A 24,679-nucleotide genomic window follows, 5' to 3' on the forward strand; every position below is an offset into this window, starting at 1 on the left:
CGAGGCAGACTGCTTTTTACAGTTTGGGCTTTTAAATGCACCGCGTAAAAATAGACCCGTTCTCAAAGATCACTTTCTCATTGGCCCTACCGACATTTGTAAATATTGTAAAAACTATTTGTTATGCGAATGCATACTTTATTTTAAAAACACAAAATTTAAAAAAAATGCATCCTGATACAGTTTGCATTATATTCTAACAGTGGTGGAAAGTAAATAATTTAATCAAGCAGGGTTTTCAAAGTCTGAAACTGTGGACCTTTGCTTTACTTGCTTAGTTTTATTCACTTCCTGGAAGTCTGTGGGATCATGATTATTTTATTTGATCCCACAGACACTCAATGATTCACTCAATGAATCAAATACAAATACATTTTAAAAAAAAAGATCTGGCATTTATTAGTTTCAGACCCTAGGAGAGTGGGAAAAACAGTCAATTTCCCGAATACTATCTCTTAAACCAGGGGTGGGTGATTATTTTTCATGGGCACATGAGAAATTGATCAGATTGCCGTGGGCCAGACACAAATGATGTAAGGTCCTAAAAATGGCCAGATCTCGAACAATGGAAGGGTCGGAAGTGTTCAATATAGGGCACTTGTACTGTTGGTCACCCTTTCTGAATCACCATGTGATGAATTATGGGCTAATGATAGTAGCAGCAAAAGTAGAAGAACAACTTAAACAACATGAATGTACAACAACGAGTTTAATATAAAAGATACAGTTCATTATCATTATTACCAATTAAAGCAGCACTGACCCCTTTCAAAATAAAGGTCTGATAAGTGTAATGGTAAGCAAAATGCTATTGACTGTCTGTGCTAGATTTTTAATTTTAAGTATTTCCATGGTGGCCTTGGGGGCCACATGAAACCATTCAGTGGGCCACATCTGGCCCCTGTTTTGCCCAGGTCTGTCTTAAACCAAACCACACACATTTAGGCTATAATATGTGATCTGCTTTTAATAACCAATGCAATAACAAATATATTTTTTCATCCCCATTCACTGAGACTCCCCTGAAACAGTTTGGAGTCCCCCTGGAGGACCACTCCTAACATTTAGGGAGGTTTATTGGCAGAATTTTAATGGGACATAATCACATTAAAATAAGAATTGTTGTGTTTTCGTTACCTTAGAATGAGCTGTTTACGTCCACAAAGGGTGCAGGTCTTCTTCCACAGATGCCACCATGTTGTGCTGTCATGTCTCTACAGTAGCCCGGAGTTGACAAATCAAACACTCTCTGGCTGCAGACATGGCCTTCCACGCCACCGTGGGTTCTTCTCCATGCGTCGAAGGGGAGGGTGGGTATTTGCAATCTGCAGCCTCACCACTAGATGCCACTAATCCTACACACAGGTCCTTTAAGTACAAATTTGAGGTACTTGGTTCTTGAGTCTTTTCATCCACTACATCTCAGAGGAAACTAATGTAATTTTTATTCCACTATATTTGTCTGACAGCTTTAATTACTTCACACATTAAAAAGTCAACATTCATATGTTAAATGGAGTATATTGGGATAAATGAAATACTTCTGTGCCCAACAAGTACATAAGTGTTTAGCTGATTAATTGATTGACAGAAAATTAATGGTCAGCTGTTTGGATAATTGTTTCAGTTATTTTTCATACAAAAAGATTTCATGGTTCTCACTTTACAAATGTGACGATTTGCTGATTTTCCTTTTATTTGTTTGAATGATTTTCAATTTATTTTTAATTTTAAAGTGTTTTAATCTGAAAATGTGAATAACAGACGATAGTCGAGAGCTCTCAGTGCTAAAAAAAATGTTTAAATCAAAACTCAAATCAAATCATGACCTTAAAATTGAAAGCCAAATTGAATCATGGATTTTGAGAATCATGACATCCCTACCAATTAAGGTGCTGTTCCATTAAGTGCAGCGGGGCCTTTCCCATGAGCCAGTGTGCACATTAGCAGCACTCTCACTCTGTCGATCTGAATGGAACAGAGCCTTACTAAGTATTCTTGGTAAAACCTGTTTACTATTTCATGTCAAAATGGCTGCTGCGAAAAAGATCTGTTTTGAGGTTTGGACTGTTGGTTGGACAAAACAAACAATGTGAAGCCTAACTTTGGGCTCCATCAATCAATTAAGTTCATTACTTGAGACAAGAATCAGCAGATTAATCCATAAAACATTTAGTTGCAGTCTTAAACAAAATAGTTCAAAATGAGCTCCAACTCAGTAAACTACAATAGTCAATTTCTACTTTGCAAAAGTAATAATAATCTAATGATATAATATATAATAGTACTGTAAAGCCGTCACAGGGGACATGTTTCTGCATCGATTACTTTCAGTTTTAATACTTTAATTTAGGCCTGGGCTATAAAACAATAGTGATATGAATCAGCAGTAGACACTTCATATAGCAATGAGAAAAATGTTCAATACAAACCAAACTAAAAGCATGAAATGAATGCGCCCTGGCTCATAAACAGCCTGGCATATCCCTTGATAAGCAAGTGTGCTATGAGTGACATGCAATCATTTAACAGGTGTGTTGCATCACTGACATGTGACACAACAACAGAAGCAGCATGGAGTGAGAAAGTGAGTGCAGACGGTGAGGAAAGTATGGCAGTTTTTTTGTTTGTTTTGATCCTGTTAAGTCTTTTAGCTGAGTGCCTTGATAAACAAAGTGATTAAATTCTAAATAAAGTGCTTTAATTTGAAGTGAGGCAATTAAAAATAAAGTGTTTAATTTTTTTCTTCTAATCTTTATTTTAAAAAAAAGGTCATTAGGAAATATCAATGCAGACATTTTATTGGGATAAATTTTTCATCCATATTGCCCAGGTCTACTTTAACTACATTTTCTTGATTATACTTTTATATATACATTTACTCTTATGTAACAGAGTATTTTTACTATGTGGTATTGACACTTTCACTCAAATTAAAGATCTAAACTTCCTACTATAACTGTATTCTAATAAGATGAAGATTTTACTCACAAATCATTGAAGTTTTCACAATTTAATCCTGAATTCAACCTCTGATTAACATGCAGTCTTACTTGTCTGCTTTCCTGCGATGACCTCCGCTCTCGTGACTCTCAGTATTTAATGGCAACCGTGTTCAAACACTGAGTGAATCCGTGTCCAATTACATTACGAAGCAAATGTCAATGGATCCAACAGATGTTGTCCCACTACACACTGGTGCTGAGCCTCAGCCTCCCGATGCAGATCCAACCGCCGCCACTAGATGGTACTAAAACACAGGCAGCAGTTTGTGATGTCAGATCAGCAGACATGGCTGTTTTCTTTCAGGATAAAGAGATGAAATATATCAGCCGGGCCTCCTGTTTGACTCTGTGATATGTTCTGGTTCCCCGCTGTGATCTATTACCTGGCTGGGTGGAGACTGAGATAATCCTGAGGGGTGGGTAATGCAGTGGTGGAAAAGACTTGTCTGTGTGTTTTCTAAAGCCTGTCTGTCCACCTGACTGCATTGCAGACTGAAATGAATCTCTCAGACGGGGGAAAAACACAGGAAGATTACTGTTTTAAAATCAGCATGCGCTTAAAAGAGACTATGCTTTAATGAGATTTCTGCTATCATGCGTCCGTGTGCACGTCTATCAACAAACAGACACTCATGCTTCAGTTTTTATTACACGTTAAGCTCTCAATGTTGCAACAAATGAGCAGACTCTGTTTAGCAAAAATGGCAGGAGCTACAGTGAGCACATAGTCATGATGCACAACAAAGCACTTGCAAAGAACACTTTAAGAAACAGTAGAAAAGTTACAACAGTATGAAATGTCCACTCTGGAAAAATTGTACTCGAGTAACATTTGACACTCAAAAAAGAAGCAAACTTTCAAAAAAAAGTCACCCATAGTGTTAGTCGACTAATGAGTCATTCCAGTGGTTTAGTGCAATCATTTTCTTCATTATTTTTGGTGTGCCCTTTTGACATCACAATGTTCATAAATATGCTTGCAGTTTTAACGTGTGTATTTTGTCGACACCTAAAACTATTAGTCAACCATTATTTCTACGGATGAGAACAGCCTTAAAAAATGTTTTTCTATGCCTTCAGGCGTAGACAGCTTTGCTTCTTAGCATGCACGCCACAACCGTTTATTAACTGTCAATCAACGAGTCGGTGCATCTCAGGTGCACACAATAACATTCATTGTGGAAAAAGCTAGTCCAAATGTCACACTAGTGCACACAGACAAGCTATGGTGATGTGAACTCCGCAAATGTGTTTTTCTCATCACTGTCTTACCCCTGTAAATGACGTGTTGTCATGTTATTGGTGTGTAGAAGTCTGCATGCCAGGTGGTTTTTGGCCATTCGTGAGCTTGTGTGGAGGAATGCATGCTAAAAGGTGTCAGCGCCAAGAACATTGGGTGTGCGTGTTACAGACAACAGGCAGTAAGAAGAACAGAGTAGATGTAATTACAAGAATCAAAGAATGTGCAGCAGGACTTTACAATAAGGATACAATCATATACTTAAGTAAAGCGTAACTAACGCATGACTCATGCATACATTAAGTGATATGCAGGAAGTTAGCTGGACATTTACTCAAGTAATGTACTTTTGCACAATTTTAAGGGACTTGTTCTTTACTTGTATATTATAATTTTCTGCTGCTTTATACTTCAAATTCATTAGATTCTGATGGCAAATATTGTACTTTTTATTCCACTACTTTTATTTGATATCTCATGTTACTAGTTACTTTGCAGATTCAAATTATTAATATAAAATAAAAATCCAACTCATAAATTATGATGTATTATTATAGATTAAGCTACCCAGCAGTATATGAAGTAATTAAAATGAGATCCACCTTGAGCTGAAGGTGCAACATTAAAGTGATGAACAAATTAAGGCATCAATAATTATAATCCAGTAATATAAATTAATCTGAAATGGGCCATTCTGCACTTTTACTCTTGGTACTTTAAGTATTTGTTGATGCTAAAACTTTTGCTAGAGTTTTGCAGTTGAATGCAGTGTATTTTTAAACCATGGTATTGCTTCTTACACAAGTAAAACTTTCTCTCTCCTTCTAGTGTCTATAATGTAAAAGTCCAGTTTAACTAAAAACTTCTATGCAAACAGGAAGGTACTGTTCTGTTTCCAGCGAGGTTCAGCAAATACATAAGTCTGAAAAACTAAACCTCTATGGAACCGGAATGCAGGTAACTTGATCACATATCAATTAATGTATAAAGTAACTGTGAAACAACATTCCTTAACTGATGATCTATTAAGTGTAAACTAATCACACAGTATAAAGTCACAGTGATCATTTGTTAATGATGAGCAACAGGAATTCATGACACATCCTGAATTAATTCATGCATTAAATCATCATGAGTCAGGCATTATTTAAACATAACTTAAGTATGTGATTTGTGCCCATATTGTAAAGCATTACTGAATGTGTTGTATGCTCTTCTGTTAATGTCCTCTCATAGCCTCACCATGCCTCACTCTCACCACGTAAGTAAAAAACAGGGTTTGTACTTCTTTCTCCTCATGAAATCATAAAACCGTCTCGAGCTTTATCAGAAATGGCTGATAGGACGGAGCTCCAGTGACACACAGGACAATCACAGAGATTTCTCTCTAGGCTGTGTTGTGGAAAAGGATGGGCTTGACCATGCCTGAGAGGATCTTGGGCACATGAACGCTCACAATCTCCGAGATCATCTCTGGGAAGTTGACACGCGTCTGCAGGGACTGGGCTTGGATGAACAGATCGTAGGTGAACTGGTGCAACTTCCTCACAATCTGAGAAAGAGGAGACAGAGAGAGGCAGAGCTCACGCACGGGGTTATTAATAACAAAAGATGACACGCTTTAAAGTGTACGGCATTGAAAAAGAACAAAGCCCGCAGATAAAAGAGGAAATAACAAATGGCATTGAAGCCTGTCTTTGAGCTCTAAGAGCTGATTTAAAAAGATGACACTTGTCGTGGTGCTCTAAGCTCCACGGGCAGGGTAAAGCCGGCAGGGGTCTGCACTGCAAAGTCTTGATCAACTCTGGTTTTCTGCCTAAAGGGCCCCACCAGACAATCCCTGGCTGCCCTGTAGCTCACAAGGCATTAGAAGATCTGAGATGTGAGTGGGACACAGACAAAGCTGAGCCTTTAAGGGTAAATCCACAGTGAAAGACATGAGGCTGAAACTGCTGCGGCAGGAAACTTTCCTGCTCCGCTGGTCACGCCCCAATCGCTGATGTAAGGAGTTTTACTTCAACATCTATTTGTTCTTACCCCTTAGTATTAAACGTTCTGTTAGTATGCAACGAGGGGAGCAGCTGATTTGCACCCTCTAGTGGTCACATCCTTACCCAGAAACTTCAGTCAAATCTCCATTAAAGGAGCATTATGTAGCAACTGTGCAGGCAAAAATGAGTACAGCAGTCCAACGAGCAAGTACAATCTATAATGTGTTTTGTTTCCCCTCACCCCCTCCTCTCTAGACTTGGAGGAGCATGTGCTGGTTGCAGGAACATAGCAGAAGCGCAAGACGCATGCAATATTGTTAAATGACAATAACAAGTGACGACGAGTCCTCCGCTTTAAGTTCATCAGCTGTTTATAACCCTCAAACAAAAGCTGCTCTAGACTTTGAGTTCAGTGACTGTCTGTCTCACTGCCAGCCAGACTCCATTATTACAGTGAATATATTACAGATTTCTCCTTTAATCAATTTTTTAAAAAATATTTCAAATCCACTTAAGCATAGTTTATAGGCCTATACAAAAATAAATATTTAACTAGAAAATTTCGCTTTGTGCGTAACCCCATACTAGTACTACCAGTACCATATAGGTATAGTAGCTGTATTATTGAGGTTCATAGGCTATACACTATGTCAGTGAGAGAGAGAATAAGGACAAAATGGTATTATAACAGTGACATTAAAAATGGCAGAATTAGGCTCGTGTCATTTTTCTCTGTTAAAGTCTGGCAAAGCAAAAGCCCCCAAAGACGGGTTGGTTTGAGCTCTGTTTAAGATGATTTCCCTTCATTTCTTATAGAAAACTTCATGACAGTTTTCCACAAAAACAGTGGTACCATTCCATTCCTTATCAATCCTATCCTTATCAATAGCGGGAAAAAAAAAAGACGTGGAAGAAAAGTATGGCTGATTATAAGCAGTGTTGCCTTTATGCTTTGCACATCAGACTATAATCACTATATATAGTTACAGTTGGGTTAACTATAACCCAGAATCATTGTAAAAAGTTTTCTGCCTTTGCCTACAACAGCGTACAGCACAAAACATGTGTGAACACATCCCAGCGCCACACAGAGCTTTGGGCTCATTGTGTTCGATGCCACGGTGCTCGTAATATCGAGGCAAAGAGGCATGATGACAAACAGTGGGGAAGAACTTTTGTGTGAGTGTTTGGTGTATTAGCCTCTCATCCCACTGTTAGACGGCGTCACAGCTGCCTCTGAAGCCTGGGGCGCTCTGCCCTGAGGCTGCAAAACACTGAAGGGGCTCTTTGAGAAGGTAATTTGTGGCGAAAGGGACCGGGGTCTTGGTGAAGTTCATGCCGTGAAGAGTGGACGCTGTGAAGTTTCACAGAGCTGCCGACTCCTTTTTTCCGCCGTTCAAACTTGCGGGTTTGGTGGGAGGCGGCAGAGGCCTCCTGCACCTTTAATTTCTAGTCAGCAGAGTCAGATAGTCACTATTAAGTATACTGTTAGCTTTCAGTTTTAAAATCCAGTTAATATAATTAGATTTTTTTTAAATAGTAAAAAGATTTAGTATAAGTATAAAAATGGACAGTGTAGATGTACTTTACATACACACCTACATGTCCTGATACAGTTCTCTTCTTTATGTGACTGCTGTTTTCTTGTGTGAAAGTTTTGGTGATTTTCCATTTAATGCTTAACCACATCTAAGCTAAAATTAAACAGTGTATAAGAACAGAGCATAATTGACTCACATTGTCAACTACTCTACTAGATATTGAGTTACAGAAACAAAATAGAGCATTTGACTGTAAACCAGTGAAAGCCTTTACTTTAAGGTTTTCCAGGGGTGTGAGAGGTTGTGTCTGTTAGGGGTTAACTGTCTCAAGAGACAGTCAACTATCCATAGCTAACTGGTGTGCCAATAAAAAACAGATGTGTAAATTATTCTCAAACAAAGCTTAGCCAATCTACATTTTCTTTCTTTCCTTTTTTTGCTTTAATTAGCCCTGGATTTCATCTGGACAATATAAAAACTGCAGATTGTCTGTAGATGGTGCACGTCGTCATGTTCATGTCTGCGGATCTGCTTGCTGATAAGTAGGTGACAAAGGTTACACTGGCAGTGCAGTTTGAAGCTTCAGGATGTTATTAGCTGGGACTAGACTGGGTACTTTGCATCATTGACAATGTGTGTCTGTTCCTCACAGAGTTTTTTTTTGTTTTTTTTTTTGATGTAACAGTGCTACCAGCAGAGGGTGACTCTGTCATTTTCCTGTCAGAGGGTGACCCTGTCATACAGCCAGTATTGCAGGCTTATTCAACTGGTGGCCTGCAGGCCGAATCAAGCCCTTTAACAATCTCAGTCTGACCCTTTGAACATTTCTAAATATGAAATTAGTATATAATTGTGATTTTATTTAAGTAAGCTTCTAATTCTAAAAAGTTTATAGGTGTCTGTTGAATAGGACTGCAGTAAAGAGAAGCTAAAACAGAAGTAATATGACTCTTTGGTATGTGTCTAACCTTAGTTGATGATGTAGCCCAGGTTGTCACTTGAAGAAAAAACAAAAGTGAGAAGGAACTGCTTTTGTCAGGATGATATTAGAGTTGAAAAAAAAAAAATCGTCTGTGAATGAACTTAAATAAACTGTTGCTTAAATTTTAAATGCACAAACTGATACCCTCAATTGAAGTAATCCAGCCGTGAAATGATCCAAAAGATGAGTGCGTCTGTTTGTCTCTAGAGATAGTCAACTATCCATAGCTAACTGGCGTGCCAATAAAAAAACAGATGTGTAAATTATTCACATTCTCAAACAAATCTCGTCCAGTACATATTTCCTTTCTTTTGGCTTTAATTTGCCCTGGATTTCATCTGAACAAATAACATCTGGTTCAAAAACACCTCCATTCCTCTCCAAAATAACCAGGAGGACAGAGAACACATGTTGACCAGTTTGTACACCAGTGAACCAGTTTGCTGTGGCACGAATATCAAAACTATAATATATATAAATATTTAAAAAATAAATGTAATAACTGATTGAAGTAATCCAGCCATTGAATGATCAAAAATCTCAAATGTAGCGTGGTTAATAAGTTAACACTGTATTGATGTAAGCCAAATATAGTGTTTGTAAACTTTGATCTACGTTTTATTGCTTATGTAATTCTGTGAAAAGTGAAGTGCACTCAATAAAAATATAAATACAGCACTTTGGTTTTTGCTTAAATTTTTCATGAGCTGAAGTGAAAAAAATCAAACATTTACTGGCACATAGGGTTTATTTTTCTCAAGTTTTGCTGACAAGTTTGTTAAAATCTGTGCTTTTCCTTTGCCATGAAAATCTACTCACCTGACAGGTGTGTCATATTGAGATGGTGATCAAATTTAAGCATGATTATTGGACAGGTTTGTCTCGGATTGGTCACAATAATATGCACAGTTTGATCGTGCAAAAAGACATTTGTTGATACTGAACTACGGCTGTTTTCACATTCACAATCGTTACCCGCCCTACTCCTCTGCCTCTGATTGACAAGTCCCCGTTGCCGTCATTGGCTGGGCTGGTTAAACCGGTGGTTCTCAACATGGGGGTTGGGACCCCCCGGGGGCTCGCAGGATAATTTCTGTGGCTGTCAGATGGTTGTGGAGAATAAAATTAAATATTGCAGCAAGCACTCAAAAATATACAAAATAAAGCTGCCCTCAAGAAATGTAACAGCCGCCTCACTCATGATTAAAACCATAAACCAGCAACTATTTATTCGATTTTTACCCACTGCTTCTAAATAACCTGCAAAATGTGAAGAATCTGCACAATGCACATAACCTTTAATCTATTTTAAAGCTGCTATTACTGGTGTTTGTCTGTTTCTGCTTCTATTTATGTTTTATATTTTTCTAAATTTTCTGATGCCTGGAGAGAAGTCATTCATAATTTCATTGTACCTGAGTATAATGACAATAAAGATCTTTCTGATTCTGATAAACCACCATCTACTGAACTACTGCTGTCAAAAATATTTATTTATCGATTAATATCAATACTGATTATCTGAAATGCTTTCAGTTCTCTTTTTTTTGCAGCATCAACACTCTGGTACCAGCTGCTGTTTCTCGTGCTCTCTTCCCTCCGACAGCGAGTTGACACACACAGCTGCAGTGCGCACATAGTCCCGCCTCCTGTCACTTACTCACCGTGCTGTCTTCTTCTCAGTGCTCGTCTCATTTGCTGCCTCTGTTGTCATGTCATAGCCTTGTTATATCTGTCTTTTAATACAAATCTAGCCTTGTTATATTTATTCTTTAATAAAAAATCTAAAATTCAGTGCCCTCAATGTTTAGTCAGTTTTTCGCTGGTATCAAACATAAATATATTGTGGCAACACTATTCTGAACAGACCAACTTGAAACAAACACAAAACTAACAAAAGTAACATTTGCATTTTGTAATGTAAAATGTAATGTAAAAAAACAAACTTAACAAACTAGTCCAACAAGCATGATGGGAAATGCGGGCTATAGTTTAAACTGGTGAATGGTTATTTTGTGTTGCATGCGCGCATTAGTTTTGGGCAGACACACGCGCTTTTGTGCCACGGTGTTGTGCTTTAGCAAGCAGCTATAGCCAGTTTCAGTTGCAGCTCAAGACTCAGGCCAACAGGAGACTGGACAGGAAATGGAGATCGCTTCTAAAAGCTGGTCACCTTAAAGTCCAAAAGCAATATGGATATTTTGTGGGAGTCATTCTCTCGGGGGTCCCGACTCAAAAAGGTTGCGAACCATCGTATGGGTGTGCTAATCAGAGGCAGAGTAGGGCTGACTTTGCCTTCCTATGAAATCAGTTTGGTATAGGTTAAGTGCCTAATAAATTAATGAAATGGAAATTTTTGAACAACATTTGAGAGAAATAAACCTTTTGTGTGCACAGAAAAAGTCTTAGATTTTTTTAGTTCAAACCATAAAAAATGGGAGCAAAAACCAACGTGTTGTGTTTGTATTTATGGTGAGTGTAGAACTGAGTCTATTACCGACTGGAGGTAGTCCAGCAGCTGTGTGAGCTGAAACAGTCTCTGTGTCCGGGTGGTCTCCCCGCGGTGGCTGGCCAAGCGGTCCAACTCCTTGATGTAGGAGGTCCGCAGTTCATCAAAACAACGTTGGCTCTTCAGGCCCTCCACTGGCACTGTGACCACAAAGCCAGAACACAACAATAACTCTCACAGACTTTATCCATCCCATCAATTCTCTGAAGTATTGCTGCACTCTATCGTGGTCATATTTCACTTGCTGAGTTGACATTCAACTTATTTATTTCAGATGCGGTCCCAGCAGACTCACTGATGCTGAAGAGGACCAGGGCCTTCATGCAGAGAAACTCCTCCTGGGTGACCTTCAGCATGCAGAACCTCTGAGAGAGCAGCTTCATCCTCACACAGTGTTCATACATACTGGACACTTGCATCCGCTCGCTGTGATGGTGGGAAAAAAAAAGAAAAGAAAAACAACATGAGAGGAGGTAGAAGGAGCACAGGGTGCGACAAAAGGAGAAGTGAGAAACCAAGAGAGGGTCAGACAGGGAGGAATACTGAAAGGAGGAAGACAATTAATGTCGGGCGAAGGGAAAAGAGGAAAAAAAAGCGGCAGAGGTGAGAAAAAATGAGTGAGATGGATAATGGAAAAAAGAACGACAGAGAGGCTGAGAAAAATGAGGGTCAGCAACAAGGGCAGGCGTATCCATTACCATGCAGGTCAGAAGCAGCCCAATAGAGTGACAGAGGTCTAATGCGGACAGAATGAGTGTTTTGCTAATGTTGCACGGAACAGTGGCCAAGTGAAAGCTGCTCCGAGGGCCTGTGGTGGGCCTTATCATTCGGAGCAAAGCTCTGAAGACAATGTACCGATAAGATGGGGTGGAATTTCTACTTTTGAATAACGTGCAGTGGTTCGCTACAAAAAAAAAACGCATTAAGTTTTAAAAGTACAAAGAAAAACAAAAGACAGGAAGTGAAGTGTCAGAAACGTTTTGATGCAGGCTGCAGGAAGTTGAGGTGTGAATGCAAACTCGTCAAAGTGAAAAAAGAAAGAAGTCAATCTAATGATGGCTTTGCAAAGATGAAACGGAATAAATCATCTGAGGTGATCCCTCTGCGGCCACGCATATCAGATGCAAAGGAAACGGTGAGAACACAACAGGCTTGTTTACTTGTAAGGCGTCTAGATCTTCCTCTGAAGCTCGTATTCCACTGTGACTTTTCCTACCAACCGCGCTGACAGGTGAAATCTCACGACATTCCAACAATCCCAATGACACAATGATTATTACAGCTGTTTAGACCCAAACAAACTTTCTCTGTTTGATAAAGTTTTGATTCATGCCAGGTTTGACAAACTTCTATTAACTTTTGTTTAAGTCAAAGACTTCCATGTGACAACTCAGAACAGAAGTTATGCTTTGAAATTTGAGGATGTTTTTTCGTGACTTACTCATTGAAGACCAGGTCTGGAGCAAAGTAGAGCATGGAGCTGTTAGTTAGAGTGTAGGACCTCCAACCCAAGGCGAACACCATCACCCCCATCCATGACAACTGAATCACTGACATCTGATCATCCACATGCAGGTCACGGAAACCTGTTAAAAAAAACTTTTTTATTAGACATCTGCTCATGCAAAAAAAATGATAAAAGTACCGCTCACAGGTCAGTTAAACACAGGCGAAGACTTCAGACAAAAAACAGCAGGGATGTCACATTATGGATTCACTGCTGGCCATTTTCAGCCTGACATGTTTTGCATTAATATGAACATATCTCCCTCTAGTGGTTAATATTTGAACAGGCTGGTTTTTCTTTTCACAGGATTGGCTGCTCCACCATAGCATCCGATACATCTGGCTTTAATGTGTAAGATACAAATGCATCGGTTCAGATGGAGATTACTGGTAAAAAACTGAACGTGAATCAGAAAAAAATCTATCTAGCACTAGTGTATCTACAAACCTCATTAGGACATGTATGTGTTTCCTTTTAGGCATGTAACTTTCCTTTGTTTTCTCCCCCCTCCCCAACTTTGCCTGCACCGCTCTTGTTGGACGCCTGCTGTCTCGCTCACACAAAAAAAGCACACTCAACCCTCTCTCTCTAGTCTCTCCTCCTCTTTTCCTCAAAACAGACAGTGAAAGAAGTGACACCGCACCGGGTCACACCAAAAAATCTTTCAGAGCACTCAAGTGTAGATGCAAAGATGCAAATCATTAATGCGAGTACAGAGCCACGAGTCTTACTCGCAGAGACGTCATGTCACTGGGAGAGCAGGTAACGTGGAGCATCACTGTTCCACCACACTAATCAAAACCACAGCAATCTTCATATGAAACAGAGCAGCAGCTCATCTTACTGCAATCATTTTAAACAGTTTTAAAGTTTGTTCACAGATTCTCATTTAGGCAGCAGTATCCTATTTACACATGAGATTCCTAATACGATATTAACACCACTGTAATGTCTCCTTCTCTGTCTCTCCTGTTGCTGGATTTATCTGGATTTCTTTTTGCAACTATTAGCACCCTACAAATATAGCATTAATTGAATCAAAATGTAAAGATTCACACATTGCATCATATCTTATTGCATCATGAGAGGGCTGAATCATATTATACTGAATCATTGGCTATTTAAAAATTACTAAGATGTTTCTTATCGTTCTCGGACAGTGAGATACACACACCTACCATTTAGTGCACACAGCCTTGGCAGAAACATGTAGCATGGACTTGACTGCAGCACGTAACCTTGGCCCAGTCGAGCTTACCTGGTATCGCCTTGGCCCAGCGCACCACGGTTACCAGCTGTCTTTCCCCCAGCTCATTGAGGCTGGTGAGCAAGGACGCAGGACTGTCTGGCTGTGCGTGGTCGTGTCCGGCATTGACCACAGCTGGCTCAATGCTCTGCAAGATGCTGAGCAGGGAGAGGCAGGAGCGCAGGGTCGGGGGGATGCCTAGAGCCAGGCCCTGGGACGCTGTTAAAGATATGATAAACAAACCAGATGAATAGTAAAAAAATAAAGTATATTTGCACCCGGCAGCTATTCAGCTATTTACATCCAACCCCTTCATTTTGGCTATAAAGAGTGACAAATTTTCTGTAAACAAGAAGTTATAGTGGATGAATGAGTTAAGCATAGGACTCTCCCGCAGGGGAACAGAGTTTCACTACTTTTCTGGCAGACTGGGATTTAAATATGTAAGACCCTAGCTTTCAAAAATGAGTATTGCAGTCCAAATAGTGGGTTAGAGCCATAATCGGTATATTAAATAGGTTAAATCCCTGTTCAGTATTTGATCTAAGGGTGAAGCGAGTTGTTAACCCCCGGCCCCTCCTCCCCAGACTTGATGCTCAGGCAATTTGCCTGCAGATTGCAGGGATACTGAGCACGGGCACAAAGTGCCTGCAACATTATATTTTTACAATAAGTGAGCACAATCCCTACACTGTAGGTTGATCAGCTGTTTATAACTGTCTGTCATTGTAAAGTTGAGCCTTCTATCCCAAATAGAAAAGCACACTGCTCTGAAAATACACATCTGGAGGTGGAGTTCAGTGACTGCCTGCCTTATTGCAGCCAGACACCATTAACATATTGCTCAAATGAACCGCTCATTCATTCCTTTTAAAAGTTTCTTGCTGATTTTTAATGCCAATAAACATGAAACGGGCAAACAAAAATTGTTGTTCTGGCGGAGGGGTGGTACGGCTGAATGGCTATCTTTTTTTTTTTCTGGTCATTTATAAAGTCGTATAATACATTTTTACATCTAAATGTACTCAAGAATTCACATAAATATGTCAAATTAAAATGTATTTCAATAACAATTTATGTTTGAATGTTACCACACCGATCAAGATACATTATCAGTTAGAGACAAATGTGCTTTGCCACTGTTTTTTTTAACATATATGTATATATATATATATATATATATATTGGTGGGTCATTTTATGGCTTTATTGATAGGAGAGCTGACAGGAAAGGAGGAAGACAAGGGGGTTGAGGGGTGGTAAAGATGCAGCTGCAGGCTGGACCTGAACCCACGGCCACCACAGACTCACATCCTCCACATATGAGGCGCACGCTCCACCAACTGAGCTACCAGACCACCTTTGCCACTGTTAGTTAGCTAATGCTCCGTGATGCAGACATGCAGCGACACAAAATGGTTGGATTTTGAAACCAAAAAGTGATGGATGAAACAACCTTGCACCAGTAAAAGCTCCAGAGTGTGTGGTGAGAAAATATGACCCCGAATACATTAAATTTGGATTCATAATGGCAGGCAGGGATACTGTGACGAAAGCACGGTGTGCTGACTGTGGTGAAATTCTGTCACACCCTTCGGCCTTCAGTTACAAAAGTTTGAGAACCACTGGGGTATTCCACCTGGGTGCAAATAGCGTCTGCCAAAAAAGAAAACAACAGTGTGCAGTATACTGACTTACGGCTGGTTCACACTACATGCATGTACCTGTGCGTGATGGCTACCTCGCTGAACTGCTGTGCCTCACATGTCTGTGGTGCCCACACAGGCAGCATTTCTGATGCTGAGAGCCCTTTCTGTCTACACTGAGTTTGCAAGAGTTTTGAAGAAATGAAAAGGTGGTGAAAGGTGTCAAGTTGCTGATATAATGTCTGCCAACAGATCATTTTCACTGTGAATTTTTGCTGAGTGCCACGTGTGTCAGGCACCAAAAAATAGGAGAGACACGTGTGAGCAGTGCTGCTCAAGCAGGTTGTGACCTGTTAATAGACATGAGAGAAAAATTTGATTCTCTTTCATATCATGATTCTTTTTTTGAGGGGGATTCCTGAATCATTTTTTTTAAATTCCTGAATCCATTTTTCTATAAGTAACTGGTGCTTGGTCCGTTGGCTTGATGCTAACACATAATGGCAATTCCCATTGATGCGCAGCTTATGGAAATTAGCATTGCAGTAATATTATGTTATGCCTAGCATAAATGAAATGTGTGCTCATATTTTAAAGCATGCATTTCCTCTGATCTGCTGAAACAAACTAAGAGCTTAATCTATTACTCTGGCTTCAACACTGACCAGCTACAGCAACTTCAAAGGGTCAAAACTCATGTCAAAGTACAGCTGCTGCTTGGAAGAGACATCGCGTGCCAGGAGAGGGCAACACATTTATTAATGTTTTATATTTTATTTGCTGATCACTGATTGATGAGCAGGAACAGCTAGAATAAGTACTTTTCTTCAGAAAGTAAAAGGTTTGGCCTGACATCTTATTTTATTTAATATTTTCTTATGGGACTAACTTGATGAGCAGGAACAGCTAAAGTTAAATTCAGAAAGTATTTCATTTACTACTTTTATATTGAGTAGAGGACTGATGAAAAAAAACTGATGTGCATTGTTGTTGGAATCATGATAAAATCTTTCAAGGTGTATGATTCAAATTTTCACATGGTGTAATGTTAAAAAAAACAAACCAAAACTGCAATAAATTTTAATATCAAATCGCAACACTTAAGAATCACAATACATCAAATTGGCATCCAAATATCGTGATGGAATCGTATCAGTAGTTCAATGTATCGTCCCAGCCTTACCTGTTAATATGGGCAAAGAAATAAAACCTAGCAGGTAACGCCAGCACACGCGTGCTCCAGCATGTTGTGTGAACCACCCATTAAAATGATATTTGAGTTTATGCAACACTCATCCTCACTTTGAGCCCTGCAGGCTGCACTTCCAGCCTCAAATATGCCGTCTTTCCCTCTAGCCCTTTCTCCTCCGGAGCCCCAGGGAGCCAGAGGGTGCTTCTCCTCTCCGTTCCTCGTCTGTCCGGCTCCTTTCAGCCTGCGCCCTAGAATCCACCAGAGAGGAGTGAAGTGGGTCAAAAGAAGATACATGACGAAACAGCAAACTGTTTTGTCTGATTATGACATGATGATGAACGAGTCCAGAATTCAAACTAAGATAGAATACAACGAATAGGGTTACACTTGAATCACTATCAGCCCCTGGAGCTGCTTCTTATCATAACTATGTGGGGCAAGGTTCTTGATCATTTGCCTCTAGGAAAAAGATCCCGTCTGGCCTTCTCTGAAATAAAATGAAATTTGTTACACTGTATTTAAGCTGGAACATTTGATTACTAAGTTCTGATCCAATGCATTGGCACTATCTGACCACTCTGACCCCATTTTCCAAAATAGACACCGCACATACTTTCCTCTCACTGCGTTCTCATCTTTAGTTCCTCACCTTTAAGGCTCATTCCAGACATGAAGCATCTCTTTAGACGGCACGAGGCGCAGTTTTTCCGCCTCAGCTTGTCGATGGTGCAGTCGTTCCGGCTGGCGCACAGGTGGTTCTGCTTACCTGGAGGCACACAAAAGTCCTGGAGGATGAGAGAGCGAGTTCAACAATGCCTAGGCTTCCACTCATAGCAACCATATGTGGGTGTATGCTGATAACAAATAGTTCGCCCTCATAATGTCAGGTCACTGTGCCCTGCCTGCACCAACGAGCGAGTGGGTGTAGGAAATTAAATCAGCGGACGAATAATTGTGTGTGCGTGAGTGTGTGTATGCACTCTTGTGTGTGTATGCATGTGCACGAGTCACACCCACCTGCAGCGGCTCTTTTGAAGAAGACTTTGCAGCTGCCACAGGTGACTGCTCCATAGTGACAACCTGAAGCATCGTCGCCGCACACCTGACAGATCCTCTTGTCTGACAGGTACACACTGGGAAATAAATCCTCATGCCTTCACACACACACACACACACACACACACACACACACACACACACACACACACACACACACAAGCACAAATATACACCAAAGTGCTGTATGTAAGAATTCAAAAGTGGGCACAGATATCAGACAGTTAGAATACAACATATAAAAGTACTGGCAGACAGTCAGACGTACTACTATCAGATTTAGGTGGATCTGTCCTCAGAGAGTGTTAGGCTGTTTGTTGTGGCATTCGGGGCACTAATTCCCTAAATCCAATCAATTTATCATAGGAGATTTCACTGTCATGAGTGATTATATGACAACAAGTGTAGTCAGCTCCGAGAGGCATGCAACACTGTGATTAAGCAACTGCAGCGTTAATCTTTTAAGACTTTTACTTCAGTGGAAACAGAACAGTTTCTTTTATTCATGGCACAAGATCAGCAACAGGTGCTGTATCTCCTGTTTATAGTGACTCTGATATATTGAGTCGTATGTCTGTGCAGTTAGTCACAGCACAAATAAGGACAGTTGTGGAAGGTTAGGGATAGGATGAACTTTGATTCAGTCCAGCTGCAACACAACTTGGCCAAGGTCAAGAAGAGCATGTGAGCCTGTTGGAGAATAATTGATTAAATGCTGATACACATCTGCATCTGTGCCTGAAGTGCAGAATAATCATATTTTTTGCATTTGGTTTATCTGTGCTGCCTTGAAACAATTTCACGAAAAAATAAAGACCTTAGACAGTGCAGCTTTAAAGTAATATAATGGGTTTAATAAAACAATGGTTCTCGACCTGGGGGTTGGTAAAGTGTATTGTATTTTGTCACAAGACAAATTTCCAGGGGTCACCAGATGGTTGTGGAGATAAGGGTTGTCTAGAGAACCAATACAACTACTAAATAAAATCCAAAATTTTAAAAAACCTTCAGTACTCCTTTTTTTTACAGCACCATGGGTACAGGAGGTAGCAGAGATGCAATTCTTCTAGACATGACAGGGGCAGCATAAACGCTTACAAGTGTTGTAGACTGCTGTTAAATGCCAGCGGAAGGAGAACCAGCACTGAACAGCTACATGTGTAAGATAGTGACAAGTGCAGCTGCAGCAACAGCTCCACTTCAACTCGTCCAAAAGAAAAAGTAGTGACGCACTGATCGCCCCAGTTAACCCACAGGGCAGGCTTGTTCCAATCAACTTTCTAAAAAATACCACAAGTTCAGGTCAAGGCAGGTCAAGAGACAAAGCAGTGGTCAGAGTAATTATTAATGTCTCCCAGAGAGGATGTGTGCAATAGTCCTCCTTCCACTTTTCTTCACCTCCCTCTCAGTCAAACACACACGCGCGCTGACTGCAGCGGTGCTCACAGCAGCGCATGCAGTGCGCGCTGTCAGCTCAGCGGATCGTTGCTCCAAGCATGATAAAATAGGTTCAATCTTGAAACTGATGACTCTTTTTCAGACGGCGTGGCTGACCACCAGACTAAAAAACACAGTATAAACCTACAGATATGTACTACAATCCTGTTAAAATTAGCTGTTAAAATAAGATGGGAAAAAGAAGGAGACAATGAGAAGGAAAAAGCAACAGACTTAAAGCTCCAGTAGACAACATTGTTTTGGTATAACTGAGAAATAATTTTAATAAAAACCTTTCAGCATATTGTAAATCAGGTGTTCTGAGAGAGAACTACTCTTCTGCACCTCCTCTATGGCTCTGTTTTCAGCATTTAGAGAATCTGGCCCGTGACGGTAGACTTAAACCAATCACAGGTCTTTTAGAACCTGGGGGACTCCTCCTACTAGCGCAGCTGCACGTGCACGTTCCTTCGGTGAGAACCTGAATCAATTATGGAAACTACTGTAGGAAAAGTCACTATAAAAGGGTATTATAATAAAGAGAAAAGAGCCTAATGAGCAACATGCTCAGAGTTTGTCAGCTCAGTTACGTTTGAGTTCGCCTTCAGTTGTGTTCATTCAAGTGAATCGCCAACGAACAAGCCAACAAACAGCTGCTCAGAGCCAGGGAGCTCTGCAGTAAGGATTGGTGGCAGACTGGCGCTTCTGGAGGAAAAAACACCGGAGTTGTTGTGATGCCGGCTACTTTACTGGCAGGAGATGAGCTCAAAGTGTATAATTCAAACTTTGTGGATTAAAAATAGGATTAATCTTCACTCCTACTTCAACCTTCTGCAGCAACAACGAAGAAATCATGAAGCCACGGACCTGCCAGACAAGAGCTCAGAGTTTGTTTTGCAGCAGCATCATGGGAGGAGCCCACCGCGCTGTTTACAGGGTGTGCGAATGACACACAATTACAGACACCATGGTTTTGTACTGATATTTTTGGCCATGTCAATCAAACCGTGTTGCCTCTGAGTTGCATTTTCACGACCGCTTATATCACTGCGAGCCCTGACATGAACCGCGAGCCCAAATCACCTCAAAGTGGGCTGTGGTCACGTGGCGCTGACCGCGGCCCAACAGTGGCGAGCCTCCTTTCTGTCCCCCTCCGACAAGCGAGTGTTGTGATGCTGAGCTCATTTGTGTGCAGGAGAGAATAGAAAAAAACGTTTGTCTCTTTATGTTCACCTCTCAGTACTTCTGTATCGTCAAGCTGAATCTTTATGTTATTAAATGTAGTTTCTCTCTTCTGTCGGTGTCTTTTACTGTCAGGTGTCTGTTTTATTAAATACAGTTGATGTCTGTCGGTCAATGCTCGTTTATGACTGCCTTCGTAAACTGCTGCTTGCGCTCATGAAGGGCGTGCTGCTCGTCTAGCGGGAGGGGCCCAGGACACAGAAAACGAAACCTAACTCAGATGAGTCTCAAAAATCAACTGTTCTCAGGCTTCCTACCTTCTGCAGCTTTAATCTCTAAGCAGAAATCATTTCTGCATTACCATTGAGACATGGCAACCAGCTCTCCTGACAGTGATTTGTGGCAGGCTCATTAAATCCCACCCTCAGTCTTTTGTCCTAGAACCTCAGAAAAGCATTTATTTCAGGTGGCAAAGAAAAACAACAATGGCTGAATTTTATTCTCATTTTTGTCTTTTACCGTGGTATCAGATTAGAAATCAAGAAATGGTGAAATTCACTAGTATTGGTATCGACTGCTAAATTTCTGGTATTCTGGCATCCCCAGCGGAGAATTTAAAAAAAACAAAAACGAAGATACTGTGACATTCAGCTCAGAATGAGAGCCAATAAACATCTCTTAGCAAAATTAGCCCCTTAATGACATTAACACAAAAAAATATGCAAAAAACAGCAGGTCACAAGAAATATAACAACCACCTCACTAAACTAAAGCAGCACAAAAATGACAATTACCAACATAAACTAACAAAATGTAACATTTCCATTTTGTAACATAAAATTACTACTCAGCAAGCATGATGGGAACACTAAGTTTTCTGGTTGTGACTCAAAGAAGTTGAGAACCACTCAAATAAATCACCAAATTTATAACTCAAAATAAAAGCACCAAAACCACTGGCAAAAAGTGATATTTGCATTTTGCAACATAAAATAACTAACTTAACAAACTACTCAATAAGCATGATGGGAAATGAGGGTTGTTATTTTAGACTAGGGAATGGGTTGTACATTACATCGTATCATGTGTTATCCACTAAATCCTGAACAGTCTCAGGCTTTTGGGGTCACGACACCAAACTGAGTTTTCGGAGCTTGTAATAAAGCGTCAAATTCATATCACTTTCAAAATAAAAGCACCAAAAACACTAGTAATAAGTAAAATTTGCACTTTGTAATATAAAACAACAGACTTAAGAAAATAGTCAGTAAGCATGAGGAGAAATGAGGGCCGTATTTTAATCATCTGTGATATAATGCATAATTCCTGAACAGTCTCGTTATAACTCACTGTAAGAAATCACCAAATGCATAACTCTTTCAAAATAAAAGCAACAAATCCAACACTGCAAGACTCATTCAGACTAACTGGAAAACTTGGGTACTTCAAAAGCTGCATGTGTCATTTTGATTTTGATTAAAAACAGATGAGGCTGAATGAGAAGCAGGAAAGAATCTCTTGACAGGATTTCTCAGCCGATCTGATACCAGTGAAAAACAAGTCAGAGCAAATGATTGAAACCCGTTCTTTACCTGAAGCCACGATTTGTGCAGTTCAGCCAAACTGCAGGTTCGCTCTTGACTGTGGAAAAAGTGGCGTGCCCTTGAGGAACAGCACTTTGGTAACTTTCCACTTGATCGTATTCTGGTGCTATGGTTGGTTGCGTGCCACCTTTACGACCCTGCTGCTCACCCGTGCTGTACCAGACACAGCGGCACTCCTGCCTGCTGGATCCATGAGTGGTTTGCCCACAATTGCAATATTTACACAACAAAGTATGTCCACCTGATCCGCCTCTCTCCGGCTCGGATCGCTCGCTGTACGCGCACCACACACCCGGGGTGTCCCTGTATAGGTTTGGATTGGCGGAGTACGCGGGGTACGGTTTCAAGGGTAGGAGTTCGTTCACCTGTGCGGTCGAGGGCAACTCCGCCACCGGGTTCATGTACAAGTTTGATTCTTTGCAAACATATCTGGAGATCACCGCCGGGCCGCGCGTCACGCTTTGCGCGCTGTCCATGTCGCCAGACTGGAGCAGATCCATGCAGCTCACCTGCTGCAGGTCGTGGCACACCTCTCCAAAGTCGTCCTCTATCCGGTTGGTGTCGTTTAGCAGGAGCGCGTCGCCGTCTGAGCTCATATTTCGCTCGGCTCCTGACTCCGTCACTCCCCGGGAAGTGCTTTCCACGGCGGGCTCGAACTCTGCGAATGCGCTGCTGCTGCTGCTGCTGCCGGAGGAGCGCTGGTTCATGTTGCCGAGCGGAGAGGACACCGTATCCAAACCCAAGGACACGGACACAGCCTTACTGAGCTCAGCAGTGCTGGGACACGCACAGGTGTCAGCTGTATCCAGGCGATCGCGCTCATATATTATTAAAGAGTTTGACGTTTCCCCTAAATCAGTCAGTGTTGAGTGAAAGGCCATGTTCAGCTTCTGCGTCGTTTGAGGAGTTTGAAGCAGTGCGCTGCACGCACCGAGAACAAATAAAACAACTCTTTCCAGGCGAGAAACGCCTACCCTACCCTACGAGACTCCGGTCATATGTCTCAGCGGATGCGAAATTCAGTCGTCGACGTGGGTTGCTACAAGGAAGGGACGTCCCGTCGGTCTGTGCAGCGCGTTAAGGGCTGGCGAACTTTTTATGAAGTCACCGGCGGCGCGTCAGTCTGTAAAGGCTATTTGCCTTCACTTCATAAGTAACTGTTAGGAATCACGTAGGAGGACTTTGTTCTGCAAAAACTGACCGCAGCTCTCGCGAGGAAATGGATTAAATACTAAATTCGGTGTTTATCGCAGGAATGCTCTCAATGATAGCAGCCATGCCTGCACAGAATCTGTTATTTATTTATTAATTTATTTAATTTCAGTCTGGTTTGAACTGAACAATAAGCATTTTGGTTACATATTATTGTAAGATTAATGGAATTATCATGATTTAATACATGACTCAGTGCATGAAACAGCATGACTTATTTCATGTAGGACAAGGATACTCAAAATGTCAAGAGGTCAGGGGCCAGTAAATAAACTTTAACAATAAATAATACTTATTATTATTTTTTAAAAAAAAGATAATTCATCTTTCTTAGAAATTCTTTACTTTCAAATTACCTGACTTACTAATTTAAAGTATTAACAAAATTAACTTGGTGCTAACACACATTTTTCTGCTTTTAATAGCTGCAAATACTTTGGTTAAGGAGTTTAGATAAAATTAAACAGAGCTGCCTGGAACCTCTTCTATCATTCAGTTACTCAAATGTTGGATTTACAAACATAAACCATAAACTGCTCCAACTGGTGGACTCAGAGGAAAAACAAGCCCTCTTAAAATCCTTTCACACATTCACAGCAACTCTGGAATCATCTAGAAACTACCTGTCTGTACCTGCTGTATGTGTGAACACAAATGTCAGCATTTAACCCCAACAGCTCCTAAACTCTGTGTGAGCCTTGTGTCAGCCACTAATAGTTTCGTTTTTATGCAGATTATCTGCTGATCAGTATCTGTCTACATGAGTTCATACTTCAATCATCATCCGTGACAGATTACAGTCAAAAGTGTGCATCCTGTAGGCAGCACAATACAAAGTGTCCATCTACTGCTGCTGAGTCTGATGTCAGCATACCATCACAGTTTGCTAATTTTGAGACTCAGTTTGTGTTGGTATCAGTGCAAAAACAGCTATCATTAACAATGAGTCATGTGAAAATGTCTGACACGGACAATCTCCTCATGCCCGCTGTTTGCGTGAAAGGTCACATTCTGACGATGTTCAAACCTGATTTGTAGTTTGGAGTACATATGTGAAAATGGCTTTTGATGCCCCTGTGATAGATAAAACAAGATAAAGTGCCCTCGGGGACGGCCCTGTGTCCGGGATACCATGATGAAAGTGACCTCTTGCATTTTCTTCCAGTGTAGAAAACAGGATGAAGTGCCCGAATAGGCTGCCCATGTTTTTCTAAATTGTTAAATAGATGAATAGACCTTAAATGCATTGATTTTTTTTCACATTCTTTTCCCCTTCGCCCTCAGACAGCCTCAGTCTGCCACTGACTGCTCCTGTGGGACAGATTAAACA

At 40.7% G+C, this 24,679-nt stretch overlaps 1 protein-coding gene across 1 annotated transcript; it reads right to left on the reverse strand.

Annotated features, from left to right (window-relative positions):
• Window positions 1-3,635: 3,635 nt before the first annotated feature.
• On the reverse strand, window positions 3,636-23,270 carry LOC146326426 (progesterone receptor-like). The gene is made up of 9 exons (XM_084718694.1): window positions 22,126-23,270; window positions 17,876-18,012; window positions 17,508-17,624; window positions 16,969-17,106; window positions 14,034-14,240; window positions 12,710-12,854; window positions 11,564-11,694; window positions 11,257-11,408; window positions 3,636-5,797 (listed from the first exon to the last, which is right to left on the reverse strand). The coding sequence occupies exons 1-9, from the start codon at window positions 23,016-23,018 to the stop codon at window positions 5,633-5,635; spliced, it is 2,085 nt and encodes a 694-aa protein (XP_084574820.1). The 5' UTR covers window positions 23,019-23,270; the 3' UTR covers window positions 3,636-5,632.
• Between the last annotated feature and the right edge of the window lie 1,409 nt (window positions 23,271-24,679).

Source organism: Lutjanus erythropterus, chromosome 5 (assembly GCF_056507025.1).
Source record: "Lutjanus erythropterus isolate fLutEry1 chromosome 5, fLutEry1.hap2, whole genome shotgun sequence".
NCBI lineage: Eukaryota > Metazoa > Chordata > Actinopteri > Lutjaniformes > Lutjanidae > Lutjanus > Lutjanus erythropterus.